Source organism: Phoenix dactylifera, chromosome 5 (genome assembly GCF_051530095.1).
Source record: "Phoenix dactylifera cultivar Ajwa chromosome 5, Ajwa_hap1_PhDact_Kaust_v1.1, whole genome shotgun sequence".
NCBI classification, from domain to species: Eukaryota; Viridiplantae; Streptophyta; class Magnoliopsida; order Arecales; family Arecaceae; genus Phoenix; species Phoenix dactylifera.
Window position 1 is genome coordinate 35,149,541 of NC_143194.1, and position 16,049 is coordinate 35,165,589.

General features: G+C 39.1%; 1 protein-coding gene across 3 annotated transcripts; it reads right to left on the reverse strand.

The window, feature by feature from the left end:
• Positions 1-86: 86 nt before the first annotated feature.
• Positions 87-9,232, reverse strand: LOC103708340 (NADP-dependent malic enzyme, chloroplastic). Of its 3 annotated transcripts, XM_008793220.5 has the most exons (20): positions 8,906-9,232; positions 8,224-8,483; positions 6,719-6,839; positions 6,550-6,624; positions 6,250-6,401; positions 6,057-6,162; positions 5,899-5,964; positions 5,635-5,730; positions 5,426-5,497; positions 5,226-5,309; positions 4,993-5,091; positions 2,858-2,905; positions 2,693-2,746; positions 2,477-2,575; positions 1,875-1,964; positions 1,678-1,755; positions 1,485-1,559; positions 1,302-1,392; positions 505-633; positions 87-414 (listed from the first exon to the last, which is right to left on the reverse strand). In XM_008793220.5, the coding sequence occupies exons 1-20, from the start codon at positions 8,933-8,935 to the stop codon at positions 326-328; spliced, it is 1,914 nt and encodes a 637-aa protein (XP_008791442.1). In that variant the 5' UTR covers positions 8,936-9,232; the 3' UTR covers positions 87-325. The 3 variants fall into 3 exon arrangements, with proteins under 3 accessions (XP_008791442.1, XP_017699194.1, XP_088578708.1); XM_017843705.4 differs by lacking the exon at positions 8,906-9,232 and having other exon boundaries at positions 8,224-8,743; XM_088722582.1 differs by lacking the exons at positions 8,224-8,483; positions 8,906-9,232 and adding an exon at positions 6,943-7,150.
• Between the last annotated feature and the right edge of the window lie 6,817 nt (positions 9,233-16,049).

Below are 16,049 nucleotides of genomic sequence, written 5' to 3' on the forward strand. Positions count from 1 at the left end.
ATGTATCGTCTTCTTTATGTCTCTGCTTCCTGCATGCTGCTTGGTAAGCATATAATATCAAGCCAGTTCCTGTGAATTTGATATCATGTGAGAATTTTGGCTTTATTGACAATAAGAATAAAAAGGTATCAGTATGATGGCAGGAGGCATCATCTCCAATTGTTCGAAACCAGCACTACAAAATTATTAACCATAGCCCAATGATCAAGGGGCTCAAACATTTGAGACAACAAGAGCTACGATGGCATCCAGGTATAAATTAAAAAACTATAACACCTGAAAGTTATGACTATTACAAAATTGATGGATGCCAGCCTCTGCCAATTCATCGGTAACTGCGGTAGTGGGGGCTGTACATGCAGCTTTCTGCATATTTCACCAGGTTTTCTGGGCGAGGGAGACGACTAGCCAAACCTACAAATGAGGGATGTTGCATATCAAAAAAATAAGCTTACTATAGTATAATATTTTCCATGCATTACACAGATAGAATAAAGAACTCACCGAGTTCATAGGCTTTAGCAGCTACATTAGCAGCAATTTTAGCAGATATCTTTCTTATATTTGTGAAGGGAGGATAGATCAGTCCTTTATCAAAATTTTCCTGCGTCACCTGCTGGGCTAAAGCTTCCGCTGTTCCAACAGAAGCCAGAAGTTAGAAAACGAGAAACTAAACTGATTTCTTACATTGATTTGATATGAGTTCCCCAACTTCAATCCTTCATCTGCCATGGTGTTTAGACGAATTTACTGAGATCTATTATTAAACTAGCAATTTTCTGACACTAAGAAAAGTAATTTGCATATGGTGGGGGACTAAAATATGAGGCAGTAGGACGAGCTCATCCATCTGCCGTGCCCTCTGAAAGAATCCAGTTCAAAGAAAGGGGGGTGGCTGTTTGAATGCTGGAATTTATCTGCGGACCATGGGTCCTTGATGGAAATTTTAGTGTGGGAAGAGCTGGGAAGGAGTCCAGGGGAAGTTTTGATCTCCAGATGGCCCAATCCCTCCCACTTCTCCCCCCTTTCTTCTTTGCCATCTGATTCCATTAACTCTCCTTTAGCTTACTGCATGGTCCATGCCAGAATATCTTATTGGACAGCGTAAGATTTTCCAGCATCCATTCAGGCCCTTGGTATCCTAATACTATTCTTAACTAGCAGATAGCATTAACAAGGCTCATTGATGGAATCACGCTTCACTCAGCCGCTTGTTGATCGATGCTTTCAAGCTAAGCTAATAGACAGAGTTGTGAAGACCTAAGGGAACATACAGGAGCTATAATTTCTTTATTACTTACAGGCTGCAAGAAGCATGTCATCATGCACACGAATGGCTCCAGAGATCACCAAACCAAGGCCAAATCCTGGAAATATGTATGCATTGTTTGCCTGGAACAATGCAAAACATGCATGTCAGTTTTCAGTCAACTCAGGCCCTAACAGTCACCTTAAAAGGTAAGAGTGTAAGACCAAGTTCAAACCTGGCCAGGCACAAAAATTTTCCCCTCGTATTCGACAGGATCAAATGGACTTCCACTAGCAAATATTGCACGACCCTGCAAATTTAAGAAAAGTTTTGAGAAGGCCCCCTTTTTCCTGATAAAGATTAGACACAGAAATGCTGGATATGGTGGCATTTAGATTGATTAAGTGAACTAAGAATATGACTTTTACCTTACTCCAAGTGTATGCTTCCTCAGCAGTGCATTCCGATTGCGATGTTGGATTTGACAGGGAAAGAATAATGGGTCTCTGCACTTTGTAAAGACACATGATTAGTTTCATCCTTTGAATCCGATAATTAGGAGACTCTGATGATTAGCAGAATCTGATGTGACAGTTTGATATGCATTATAACTGCTGCAACATACCTTATTGAAGGAAGCCATAGCTTCAACTACATCTTTAGTGAAAGTTCTCCCCACTCCAGATGTTCCTATCAGAACAGTTGGCTTGATGGCCTAAGAGGACGAAAAATGAATTAAGGAACTCATTTAGCTATAAGTCACTACATCACGACAAAAGGACTGATAGCATAAAAAAAGAAAGGATATTTAATTAGGTTTTGGCAAATATTGACGAGAACCAAAAAAAATATCTCGAGGGTAAAAGGTTTTTGACCTGATGCTAAGCACGCACCGTATCTTAGCATCCAGTATTAGCACATATTTATATGGATAAAGTAGAGGAAGACACTCAAAAGTCGGTAGGCCACAGGTAACATTATGTTACCATTACGGAAGTTCCCATAATTATGGTTTGTTCAGCACTATCAGAGATTGCAACAATATGATGATTAAAAGATAAGGTTTAACTAGTACTTTAACGAGAATTATAGCAGCAGAACTGGGATCCTAATAGGCAGGAACAAAGTGGTAAAGTGGCATTTTTCGAAAATTTTAAAAACAAATAGCACGAAACAGCAAAAAGTAGAGCAAAGTGGATTCAACTTCATGTTCAGAAGGCCTCAGACCTGGACAGCACCTAGGAGATTCTTAATGGGTTCATGCTCATGTGCCCAGGGTTTCTTAAAGTGTTGAAGAGACTCCTTTCGGGAGCTAACTATCAATCCCTACAAAACAAAAAAATACAATTATATATTAATTTGTTGTAATGAAATCAATAGAAAAGGCAACATATGAGCCAGAGAACTTTAAGCGAAAAATGTTCTCTTTGTTTGGTTCTCCACCTTAGAGTCCACAAGCCAAATCTTCTTGCGACACTCTTCAATTGGAGCGCTGGTCTGAAATAGTGATAGAAAATATAATCAATTCAGTCTAAGTGAATCACAAATAGAAACAAGGAAACAATCTATAAAGATATGTTGGAAGTTTGGCAGATTTAAGTTCACTACCTGTCTTGACATCTCAAGAGCAATGAGCTCCGCAATACCAGTACCAGCCTGCAAAAAAGCAGAATTAATATCCTTTCGAAGAAAGGCATTACTAGTGGAGGAAGAACAGGTGAATTCTTCCTTATGTCAACTGAAAATCGATAAAATAGATTATTATCCAACAAGAACCATTTAAGATTGTCTTAGTTTCTATTTTGACTGCCATGATTGGTCTATACATAACATTCATAGTATTATATATTGTTATCTTTAAATATCGGACTTTTTATGGGTAATCACTTTAAATATCTGGTATTGGGATCTGATAATATAACCAAAATTGAATTGTTTTCGTTATGTATCTAGATGCCATTTTTCATACACCATGCTTATTGGAAAGTTATCCCGTAAAACATGTAAAATACATAGTTTTCAAAATATGAATTTCTGTGCTGCGCAGACTTGATAGCTAATGATTGCAGTTTCTCTTTGTGTTGACTATGCAAGTACCAATGCACACATGCATACACACGCACACACACTCATTGTATATTGCACTTTTCTTAACAGTCTTTTCCGAACTTAGGAAAGCAAGCATGGCCAACATAACCTACAAACAGAGGCATAATCTTTCACCTCATGCACCATAATCCATGCAGTAATGCAGTGTATAACATGTCAAAACTTTAACAGTTGTAGATATTATATTAGTTACAGGAATGATTTGTAAACTATCAATAAAACAATAAGAGAAAGATAGAAAAGGAAAGAGAAAAAAATTATAATCAAAATCAATAGGCATGTACAAGAATATTTAAAATATATCATCCCATTCAAGCATCATTGGCACATGTGAGAGCATAAGACCATTAAAACAGATTATAAAATAATAAAGAAGCCAAAGGCATACCTAGACAATAATTTCATCTCTCCTTGGTACTAATCTAAAGTAGATGTACATGTATCAGATAGTGGAACAGGAGTTGACATTAGATGATGATGCAGATACACGGCACTCAAATCTTAAGTTTTATCTACAGATGCTGCTTACTGAATTTCTTTATGGTAATGGGGCTATATTTGTAAAGACGAAAAGGATTGTATGGTTTTCTAGCATTCTGGGAAAAACTAATAATTATAGATAAGAAATTATTAGAGATCTCTGATGAGGTCAACTTGGAAAATCATATGCAGTTAATACTCAGGCATGAGTGCAGAGTCGGACAGCCAGATACTGTATGTGCGTGCATGCAAGCAAACACATGCACGCATGTCTAGAAAAAAAATAGAGGTCAGCACTAACAATATCTTTAAATTGTTGCTCTAAAATGCAAGCCACAATAAACAAGTGCTAACCATACACTGATGCCTAAAAATTATCAAGAAACTTATCAGCACTTATTAAATTTATTGATTTAAATATTAATTCTTCCACATGGTTATTGATTTATGAGTATCTAGGAATAAGGAAATGGAGTCATGGAAAATCTTGACATAATGTCTAGGATTGTATCTCCTGACATATTAGTTCAAAGGGGTTGTATAAAGTCAGTCAATAGGACAGAAGACAAAATGCAGCTGCACGGCTGAGGATCAACTAATTGGCCTTTTTCTCAGACTCAGAAAAAAAAAATCCTATACTTCTCTGAAATCTCTGTTGAACCTTTTAAACTCTGGAAGATATTTTCATTTCTCTACAAAGTATTAGTGCACATGTACTTCATATTCATAAAGAAGAGGCCAAAATAGATATTTTGGGGGGAGTTGTTAACTATCTAGAGCCAGTGGGACTCTTCGACCAGATAATGTCCATGAATCATGCCAAGCATGATGATGTCACCTTGCTTTCCTCGTGCGGCCTCCTTTATCAACAATATAAAGGTGTAAAGCCTGAGGTTGAACACTAGCATCCAGGTAGGTTCAAACAGTTATTGTTTTAGCCTTCTGCTTTTATCCCCACCAGAAGATCTCCTGCTAAAATTATTGTACTCAAAATCATAAATACTTTGTTTTGACCAAATACAGTGCCTGCTCTTGGAAGAAATCCATTCGATTGCAAAATTTTTATGGATTATCCACTAAAAGTCAGTATTTAATACTAGTAGCAAGTCAAAAGGAGATATAAAACCCACTAAAGCAAGGAATGGATAATTCACCTCTCCAGCACCAAGGAACAAATAAGTATGCTCTGCCAAAGTTCCACCAACCAAATTTAATGCTGCAACAAGTCCAGCAAGGACGACAGAAGCTGTTCCCTGCAGTGGTCATAAAGCGCTTAAGCGGGGGATAGCAGTCTGGTGCAACCTAATGCTGATAAATAATGGATTCCACAAAGAAAAACAACAAATCATCACATGTGCTGTAAAGAAGAAAGCTCCAAACTTGTTACCTGGATGTCATCATTAAATACAAGATGGGTCTTGCTGTACTTCGCAAGCAAGTCAAATGCATTATGATTTGCAAAGTCTTCAAACTGCCAAAAGAAAAGTAAAATAAATTCTAAAATTAAGTGTAGAATATAGCAGATAGACCTCACTCATATCTAACAGCTCGAAGCATTCAATATCATCTCTTCTTCCTGCGATTTACCTGAATAAGGACTTTCTCCCCATAGTTCTGCTTGACTGCACACATGAATTCATGTAGAAGGTCGGCATATTCCTAATTCAGCACATACATCCCATAGTTAGCATAAGATATTTAGTTTATCTATACCATGTCAGCAAGTGTATTCTCATGGAGGGGTTTTGGTGTCTGTGTGTGTGTGTTGGGGGGGGCGGGGGGCATGGAGTTTTTACTTGGCCAGTAGCTCGCCTTTGCCTTAGCCCAATGTAGAACTCATCATTCAGCAACTGCTCATTGTTCGTCCCCACATCAATTGTGACTGGTAAGCACTGCAAATTGAATGTTAATCATTGAACATCCAACTCTTCTAAAAGAAAGAAAGTGACAACATATAAACCCCAGCGTACTACTTATATCATCTTCTATGAAATACAAGTGCCTGCAATAAGACAATGGAATTTGTAACTGGATAATGGCATGTGTAATGAAATGCTTACAGCAGATGGACGAAGTCCTCCAAGGGCAGTATATAAAGAAAGCTTGCCTACAGGGATTCCCATGCCCTATGAAGATTTCGAAGAGTAGTTCACAATTACATCAGTAAAGAATCAACAAAGAGATGCATTGCAATCACAAGGCATGGTAAAAATTTCACCTGACAGCCAAGATCTCCAAGCCCCAAAATGCGCTCGCCATCAGTGACCACAATAACCTGAATGTTCCTCTCAGGCCAGTTCCTCAGCACTTCAAGAATTTTTCCCCTGCAACATCCAATAACTCCTCAGTCCAAACCATTCTTCAAAAGGTTATTCTAGTTTTAAAACAATGCAACAAATCATACAACATACTTTTCTTTCAAGCTGACATATAGACCCTGTGGACGCCCGAAAATGCTCCCATACTTCTGGCAAGCCTCGCCAACTGTCGGCGTATAGACAACGGGGAGCAGCTCCTCAACATTGTCGATCAGAAGCTTGTAGAAAAGCCTTTCATTTCTCTCCTGAAAAACAAATAAATCAAGACTCAAATACTGACATAGTGCTTGCTGCCTCTAAAATTATATTGCTCATAATACAGATCAAATGAAACAAATCCTCAAACTGAAGGAAAGGTCATTGAAAAAAAAAAAATATAGCAGAACCAATTACCTGAAGATCCATCATTGCCATGTAACGTTGCAGAGGTACTTTGTACTGACGAAGATTGTGCATCAGCTTCTTTTCCTGGGGAAGGAAGACAAGCAAAATGGACAAACACTCATGACTCAGCAGAAAATTGATGCAGATCAGCTGCTAGTAAGCAGAGGAACTGACCAACCTGAAGCTCTTGAGACACAACCGCTGGAGGCAAGAGGCCTCGCAGATAGTGGGAATCTCTCTCCTTTTCGGTGAAAGCGAGCCCTTTGTTGTGGCGTGGATCCCTCAGCATGGAATAACCACTAAGAAAGAAGAAAAAGAAATCAAATCAATCGAACAAGAAGAAAGAAAATGTCAGGTATAAGAAAAGAATCCATCACTAATTTTGAAAATTCCAAGTTCTACCAAAGACTATGCAGTGATCGCTGAGGTATATGGTAATGGAAAAGGGAGATCTCTAAACATAAATCAGATCATTGCAGGAAAAACTAGATAATTTTATATGTTCCATAAAAGTTGAAAGATAAAAATTATTTTCATATGTAGAAAACTTTTGATGGGATGTCTTCAGAACAGTATTAAACTTTAGGAGGAAGAAACAAAAAGGCAACACGAAGAAAATTGCAAATTATTTTTTTTATAAAAAAGACAAATAGAAAAAGAAAGCAGATCGGCCGTCAATTCTATATATTATATAATATAAAAAAATATACAATAACCGTGACAGGACCAGAGCCATCGGACCACCTTAGATCTCCACATGTCCACGTAGTATATCATTAGAAAAAAAATAAGAGACGGGTCCTTACATAAACTGGGACCAAAAGGAATTTTCTTAAGAGAAAAAACTTTGATGTGCCAAGAAAAAAAGGAAAAATCTTTTGAAAGAAAGGGAAAAGTAGAAAAGAATCCATCACTAATTTTGAAAATTCCAAGTTCTACCAAAGACTATGCAGTGATCGCTGAGGTATATGGTAATGGAAAAGGGAGATCTCTAAACATAAATCAGATCATTGCAGGAAAAACTAGATAATTTTATATGTTCCATAAAAGTTGAAAGATAAAAATTATTTTCATATGTAGAAAACTTTTGATGGGATGTCTTCAGAACAGTATTAAACTTTAGGAGGAAGAAACAAAAAGGCAACACGAAGAAAATTGCAAATTATTTTTTTTATAAAAAAGACAAATAGAAAAAGAAAGCAGATCGGCCGTCAATTCTATATATTATATAATATAAAAAAATATACAATAACCGTGACAGGACCAGAGCCATCGGACCACCTTAGATCTCCACATGTCCACGTAGTATATCATTAGAAAAAAAATAAGAGACGGGTCCTTACATAAACTGGGACCAAAAGGAATTTTCTTAAGAGAAAAAACTTTGATGTGCCAAGAAAAAAAGGAAAAATCTTTTGAAAGAAAGGGAAAAGTAGAACCAAGAAATGATCGATCCAGCAAAGAAAAAAAAACATCGATACGCGAAATCAAATCACAGCATTTCTCGGATCGCATCAACTAATGCCCAGAGATACAAAAGAGATTCTAATTTGGGGAGGGGAAATAAACAAATATATCAAGATTTTTTTCAAGAAAAGGCGATAAAAAGTCATCCAGTGGAATACAACAAGACGGAGCCGATGGAATCAAGAAGACAGGAGAGGGAATAATCGGATCTAAGACCTGGCGACGGAGACGGTCCAGGGGGTGACAAGCTGGTCCTCGGTGGCCCGATCCTCGCCGTAGGTATCCTCGACCCCGCCGCCGACGGTGTTCTTGGGGTTCATCAGCTCCTCCACCTCCTCGTGCGTGCTCTCCATCGCCATCCCTCTCCCGTTCCCCTCTCCTCTTCTCCCGCCACCACACCGCACCAGCACCGGCCTCGCCGCCGCCGCTCCTCTCCACTGCGAACCACGCGACCTGGTGCCGACCCCTCGGCACTTCTGCTCTCCAAAGAGAGGAAATGACGAAGGAAGAGAGAAGAGAACACAAGGAGAAAGCATAAGACGAGCTCACCCTACCACAGAGACACTCATATATATACACACACACACACACACATATAATTAAGAAATAAGTTGCTCATATTTGTATATGGAGTTATACCGGTAACGCGGAAGAAAAAAAGAATCTTTTTATTTTGTTCCTCTTTTTACCTCTCTCCAAACGTCAAAGCCAGCGAAGGTCAGCAAATGAAATGCATACAGTAGGAAATCGAAAAAGGAAAATAAAGGAAATGGGTGTGAAACAATGAGAAAAGATCTGGATCGTTTGAATGATCCGTTGAGATTTCGTCTCATTTAATTGGATTTTGATGTCATAATTCATCGAAATAACTTATATTAGTATATGTCCATTATATTACCAGAAAGCTGCTTCCGTTGAGCGAGAGCATGGCGGGGAGAAGGGCGAGCTGGAGCTCGGAATTTAGAACGGGAGAAGAGGGAGAGGGGGGCAGGGGAGAGAGTCTTTTGGTGCAGGGGAGTTCGCTTTTAGAGAGAGAGAGAAGGCGGCTTAAAACAAGGAAGAAGGCACGAGCAGACCGGAAACGCGCGGGATCACCGTAAGCGGAAGGCCTGACTAAAGGCACCGATTTTTTAAGTACCCAATCGTACCCGTTCGTTGAGATGTGGGCCCCGCCCCGTGGACGGCCTGGTTGGTCTTTACGTCAAGTAAAGTTCTTTGGTGTTATTATTACAGGCGGAGAAACATAAGAATCTTATCACAACCGTCGGATACAGCTGCCGCCACCACGTCTCTTTTTTGACCACGTCGTCCCGTCCTCGTTGTCGCACGTGAGGAGCGTGCTGGATCTGCGAGTGCCTGCGGTTTTGGACTTCGAAGAACGCGTGCACGCGGCGAGCGGTAGTAGCTCTGCTATTTTGAAATGTAATAGAGTGCTCCCAAAGGCGCCTCAATTGAAAAGTATGGCGATCAAGAGCCGTCCAGTATGAAGGGAAAGGTTCTATGATGGTGGTTCCAGGTTAGCTGTACCGTGTAAATTCCGAACCAAGAGGACCGCCGGTCGCTATCTGATTGCATCTCAATTTAATGTTTCGATCCGATTCGCTAACCGTGATTATGGCTCACAGCTCTCTCCACGCTGGGTGGTGGAAATTAATGTTTTTATTGTTGCAAAAACTAATTTTCCTTGAACGAAAAAAAAAAACTATTTTTAATCTTTGGTATAATTCTTGCACAATTATATCACACTGACGTAAACGATGAAGCAGTATTTTGATAACCAAATTTAAGATAGATTTTTTTTCCCTCGAAGGGATGATTTATATAGACCTAATATGGATGTATTCAAAAAAATTAAATACAATATATCTCTAACCATACTAAGCAGCTCATTCTTTCCAATCTATAAGGCATTTTTAGAGTGGTTGGCCATGTAAAAGGCTACCTAGTCCAAGCTCCATTGGCTTCTCTGAGACATGTATAGTCTGAAAGACCACTCTGTTATATACCATGGCTTAGATGTCTCGGACCAGAAGGTGGCACTCGCTTGTACCACTACCAGTCCGCTAACTGTGGTCAAATATTTCTTGAGCAGCACTTTGGCTTATGTCGCTCTCAGCTCAGCCTATGCAACAATTCATGGCGGACATTGGAAGATCAAAACTAGATTTTTCCCGTGGGAAATCTTTGTGGTAATGAATGGTTTTCTTTTTTCTTTGGTCAAAATGAATGATTTTCTTTAGCAAGAAAGGATACTAGTCACGTTTTCGGTCGATCTTTTCGAGGCAGACCGACTTAACAACAGTCTGGAAGCACCTAGCACCGGTTGCGTGTAAAAGGCCTGGGCGGAGTCCCGGGTTCGGTCGCGCCCACGCAACGGAAAGGGCACGTTAAAAGGCACGCCATGGGTGTCATCTAGGGACGGTCGGACGCTGGACTTACGACAGTGGTTGGCTCGGTCCAATAGGCGCGAGGCGGTGGATCTTTCCGTGGATTGCTCTTTTAGATTTTGTCCCTTAAAGACAACCCCGCGTTGGAAGGAGTCATGTTAGGTGTAGATCCAACGCTCATGCATACCATATTACCATCCTGTCAAGCCAACAACCCACAGAAATAATCTGACCGCCTCCCTTGAAGAAAATCTCTGGTTAGGTCCAATCATGGAAGTATTCCAACATTATTTTTCTGGGTCAGCCTTCCGGCATTCCCGAGTTTTTCTCTCGAGCAGCATTTTTCTTTTTTAAATAGTAATTTATATAGCTCTAACATGAGTACATCCTGCCAAATTACGAGAAAGTAAAAAGTATAAAGAACAAAGTATGTCTACTGCGGATGTCCAAAGAAAATCTCCAGAATGCCGGACAACAAAGAAGACGACCAAGTCTGTTGCTCTGTTTGCCTCTCCGAACACATATACTGCCTAAAAATTGTCCATCTCATGAGCCAATCTGCGCATCTCTTGGATGAGAGGATGGCCATCACCATACCTGTCCACTCTCCGGATCCAATCAATTACCAAATATGAATCTCCCTCAAGATGCACCCGCTCAGCACCAAGTATCTGCCTCGCATAAGATAAGTTCTCCCAAGCTATTTAAAGCTCTGCCCTAACAACAGTGAGTCCTAGCGTACGGCGACCACCAGCTGCTATCAACATGCCAAGAGAATCTCTGATCACAAACTCAACACCTCGAACATATTTCAGTGGATGCATTGGACCTCATGGTTTGGAATTGGAATTGTAGGAACCTCCATTTCGTTGCGTACTAAATCTGTTGAGATTGGTTGTTTATGGATTAGAAGTTTCATGTATTGTATGTAAAGATCAAAGCTTTATTGCTTCAAGTTACTCAGTTACAGATTCAAGGAAATTTGATGCTAGTGTATGACATGATTAGAGTCAAATAGTTTTCCCCGCTTCGCTCGAGATAGTTAATGTTAGAATTGGTGTAAATGTATGACAACATGTGATGAAATATCCGATAGTTGTGAAGATCTTCTTTTGGTACAAGATCTAGCGAGTCATGTGTAGTTCTCATTGGATCCAATTATTGAAGGCGTTGGATGCTGTGGATTAATGTTGGATGTATCATAAGGTGAGAATATATAACTTCATCAAATATGATTTATAAATCTCAAGATGAACGTTGGTGATGGTTCGACATGTACGGTAATGAAACTCTATCAGACTTCAATGGGCCACAGCCTTTTTTTAATTGGGGCCATTTGATTCTGTCAGGGTTTATGTACAAAAGAAAAAAAAAAGGAACTGCTATAATTGTATAATTCTAGCAAGAGAAGATAGACCATCTCATACAGCCAACCTTTCACCTCTTCACAAAAATGTGCTTGAAATTCTTTTGCTGGATCTGGAAGCAAGGACGTGCCTTTGGGACCGCATCGCGGGCCTGACTCGAGTGCAGAAGGTATCAAATTTTAAATATGTCAATTTAAAATTCGACTAAAAATTAATATAATTTAGACTCAAGGTCCAACCTATGATCAGGTCCTGTAACATGGCATGCAGGATCGTCCATGGTTCCAACCAGGCCATTGGAAGTCACAAATTAGTGGTTGAGAGATTATTTTTTTATATATAAGAGAGGTTTAGCTACATGAATTTATTAAAAAGAAGAGAAAAATCGTAAATTAGACGAGAAAAACATAAAGAGTGGGGTTGGCAACAGAGTACCGTCGAAATCAAAGAAGATAGAGGAGGAGATTTATACCGTGTATCCTGATTTTTTTTTCTTGTAAGTACTATTTTACTCTTATTTAGGGTTTGATCCACTGTTTTCTCCTGCATTTTCAGTTATATTGGAGGATCTTTTGGAAAAATAACGGATCACCTAGATTTGCAAACTAGTCGCAAGTTTGGTTAGCTTTTTGATGGATGAAACTGTAAAATCCGACCCTCGGCGAACTAGGCTTCGTCCATTCGACTAGCCCAGTTAGAATTGATCCAGTGTCTTCTCCTACATTTTCAATTATCTTGGAGGAACTTTGGGAAAAACAACGAGTCACCTAGATCTTCAAACTAGTCGCAGGTTTGGTTAGTTTTTGGTGGGTGAAACTGTGAAACCCGACCCTCAGCGAACTAGGCCTGGTCCATTCGACCGGCCCCAAAAAAAAAATAAGCACAAGCGGCACATGCCTAGAGAGAAGAGGACTTCCAATGAGAGTCATCTTCCTCCCGATCTAATAGGATGGAATCCGACCTAGGGTCGCCCCATGCCTATTTAAAGGCCCCTTCGATCCTCTCTTTGATCTCACCGGAAAGCCTAGGTCCCTCAATCGAAGCCATCGCCAGAAATGTTCGATTTTTCCTTTTCGAACGCCGGTTGCCATTCGCACTGCCGCGACGGACAGCATCACCGAAAACTAGGTAAGGACCCCGCCTCTTCGATCTACCCCTCTTCTCTTTCTTTCGAACCCCTTAGAGCCTTGATTCCAGTCGTAGATCGTCGGATTTTTGGGTGAAAAGGGGGATGCTCTGTTTTTCCTATTTTTGAAAATGAACCCCTCTTTCTTCTTGATTCCGGTTTGTTCCGTCGTTGGTGCTCGTCGCCATGGTCTACCTCTAACCCCTCATGGAGGCTGGAAGCCATGGCCGAAATTTCGGCCGCCTGGGTGCCATGGATTCCACAATTTTAGGGATTGAAACCCTTGTCTTGATGGTTTTAGGCGCTGTCGACCGCCAATCGTTGTTGGCCGACTGTGGGTCCCTAACCCTGGGCACCACCCGTGTCCACCTTTTTTCTTCCTTTTCCTTGGTTAGAGAGTGCAGCTTCCTTTCTCTCTCTTTTCTCTCTCTACTGAATTTTCTCTCTCCAAGCATGTGAGAGATCTTGGTTTAAGATTCTGCCTTTCTTTCGTTCGAATCCCAAATGACTCCAATGTGGAGCCCTTGAACCACCCTGGTACATGGACGATAGGATGGCCCATTACCTCGGCTCTTGTCTAGTCTCTTTGGAATTTGATCATCATTGACTTTCATTGAGTCACTTAAATCATGTCTAATTTTGACCAATTCAGTTCATCTTATTTGGACTGACCCATGTAGTCGAGTACCATCGTTTGATTGACCTTGCTTTTTTCTATCCTGATTTGGGCATAAGGTCGTATCCGCAATAGTATTTTAATTTTTAATAATAAAGCAATTATATTTTAATGATATTAAAGCACGCGAACTTGATCCGTCTAACTGAAGTGAGATTTTTGAAACAAAAAGAAGTAACCTAATGCTTCAAAGCGTGTTTTCCAATTTTTAGTAAAGTGATAATTAGTTTATTAAATTTGATTATGATATCTATTTTATACTTGATGAAACGGGTCATGCATGTTATTGTTACGATAGTAATTATTTTAAAATATGCTATGTATTATGTTATAAAATTTGAAAAATATGACTAGGTAAAATAAGAAATTTGTTTATATATGTATTCTCAGCACGACTATGTCTGACCCTGCTAATAGAGATTATTCATTGGCCTAATTGACCTGTAATCCGAGAAACTAGTTTCGACACCAAGCCATCAGTGATTAGAATAGTGGTATTCATTATTTGGCACTTTGTGCATCCTATATCCGACCCATGCCACTATGTTATATAGCCATAGTATGATGTTAGATCTCTAGTATTATTTTATAAAAATAATAAATATATATTATGAAATTTTGATTTATTTTCAGTCAGTATTTTGCTATTATCTATTTATTTGGCATGCTGAGACTCCACTTTGTCGTATTATGTTGCTTACTTGACTGGTGTAGCTCGTTATTCTGTCTTTTTTTTATTTTGTTGATCTTGACCAATAACTACTCGGAACTTGGAGGAGTATACTAAAAAGATATTTGCAATTATTAGACTTTTGGTTTAGATTAGTTAAATGAGTTTAGTTTGAACATTTTATTTGAATTGAATTATAATAATTAGTTGACATATTTTGACTTATGTTTTGTTGGAATAATTGATTGTGAGGATGATTTTGTTTATAACTTGATTAAATTAGTTTTCAAGAATCGAAAAATTATTATTATCATTACTTTAAAATTATTATGACTTGATTTGCATTCTTGCATATCTGTATGGCCTGCTCAGGTATAAAGCGTCTGTTAAGTTTTGGGTTCGGAATGTGCTCTGTATTGGAGGTGCGACAAAAATCATAGTCTATTGAACTGTATTCCAGTCCAAGCAGTTTTTAGTTCGACGGCCAATAAGGTTTCGTTCTAGCGAACGTGCTTAGATTACTAATAACAGCAAATTCCTAAATCTCCGATCTATAGTGTTGACGCCATGGTGAATATTATCAATGGTTGCAACCAAAAAAAATAAAAAAAGATTATAATGGATGGATGACATTTTTTTCATCAGATATATTTTATTTAATCGAACAATGAGAGTTATTGTTGAACTTGCCACTCAAATCTAAGATTACAAAATTATTCTACGTAGATGGCCATTGCAAGTACAAAAATGGTATTTCAGTACATACTTACGAGACCGTGACTTTTGTTGCAATCAGTGGTAATGGTCATCATTTTTAAACGTTGGGATTGGGAGATTGGCTAGATTTTCGATGTCCTTCACATTCATACGACCGTCCGATCATGTTTTGAGTCGTGTTATTAGGCATGACCGATTACGTATCTCAAAGGACGCGCGGAATGAAGGGCCACGATGATATCTATTCACTACCTAACCCGTTCCGATCCCACCAACGACAGGGGTGGGGTGGGGGTCCAGCTGTAAAGAAATTCTTGTCATAGTACCATCATCAAGAGTTAACTCATCTACAATATTAAAATATATTTTTTGGCCTATATTATTATAAAAGATTAAAAAAATAAATATTATATTATCTGTCCATGCCATGATTGTTATAACACCTCTGTACTGTCCATGCCATGATTGACCCATCACAGAACCAATCTACTGTGACCAAACTAATCGGATCAATAAAAACTTACCAACGCCACCGAAAGAGTAGCACGACGGAACGAAACTTTAATTTTACTAGGGTGGCCCAGATTCAAAACGCGCGGGCGTCGATTAAATATGAAGATTCCTGCTTAATTTATCTAGTGAAGTCGCCCAATAAAAATTGCTACATGGATGAAAAAAACTTCATCCTTTTTTTCTTTTCCTAAGCAAAAAATAAAAATAAAAACTTATTATCTATCCATAGGTTGATCGTTCAAAAGGCCGTGCAAAAAATTCTCTTCATCTCAAAGTGTAGGGATAGAACAATTCGGCATATTACTACTTATTTTCTAACTAATATGGCATGTAAGCTTATGAGCTTCTGGATGTGGCCCAAGTGACCACGTAGCTATTCACATAAGTGTGACCCACACGGATGGGCCTAAGTGATTGATTATTGGGCCTTTCACTTATATAAATGCTTAAGGTTATTGGGTTAATTGTGACGATCCCATCCGTTGGATCTTGGGAGTTATCTTTGATGGGGAGAAACTCCACTAGTATTTAAAGGGTCTTGGTCCCCCTCCCAGACTGATCGATCATTTTCTCTTCTATCAAGTGG

Bases quoted from the DNA above. Each gene is read 5' to 3' on its own strand.
- LOC103708340 (XM_017843705.4), bottom strand. From the start codon at position 8,543: ATGCTTTCTCCTTGTGTTCTCTTCTCTCTTCCTTCGTCATTTCCTCTC. The intron at 5,731-5,898 runs GTAAGCATTTCA...TTCAATTTGCAG, and splicing joins GAGGACTTCGTCCATCTGCT to TGCTTACCAGTCACAATTGA. The intron at 1,756-1,874 runs GTATGTTGCAGC...TACAAAGTGCAG, and splicing joins CTATGGCTTCCTTCAATAAG to AGACCCATTATTCTTTCCCT.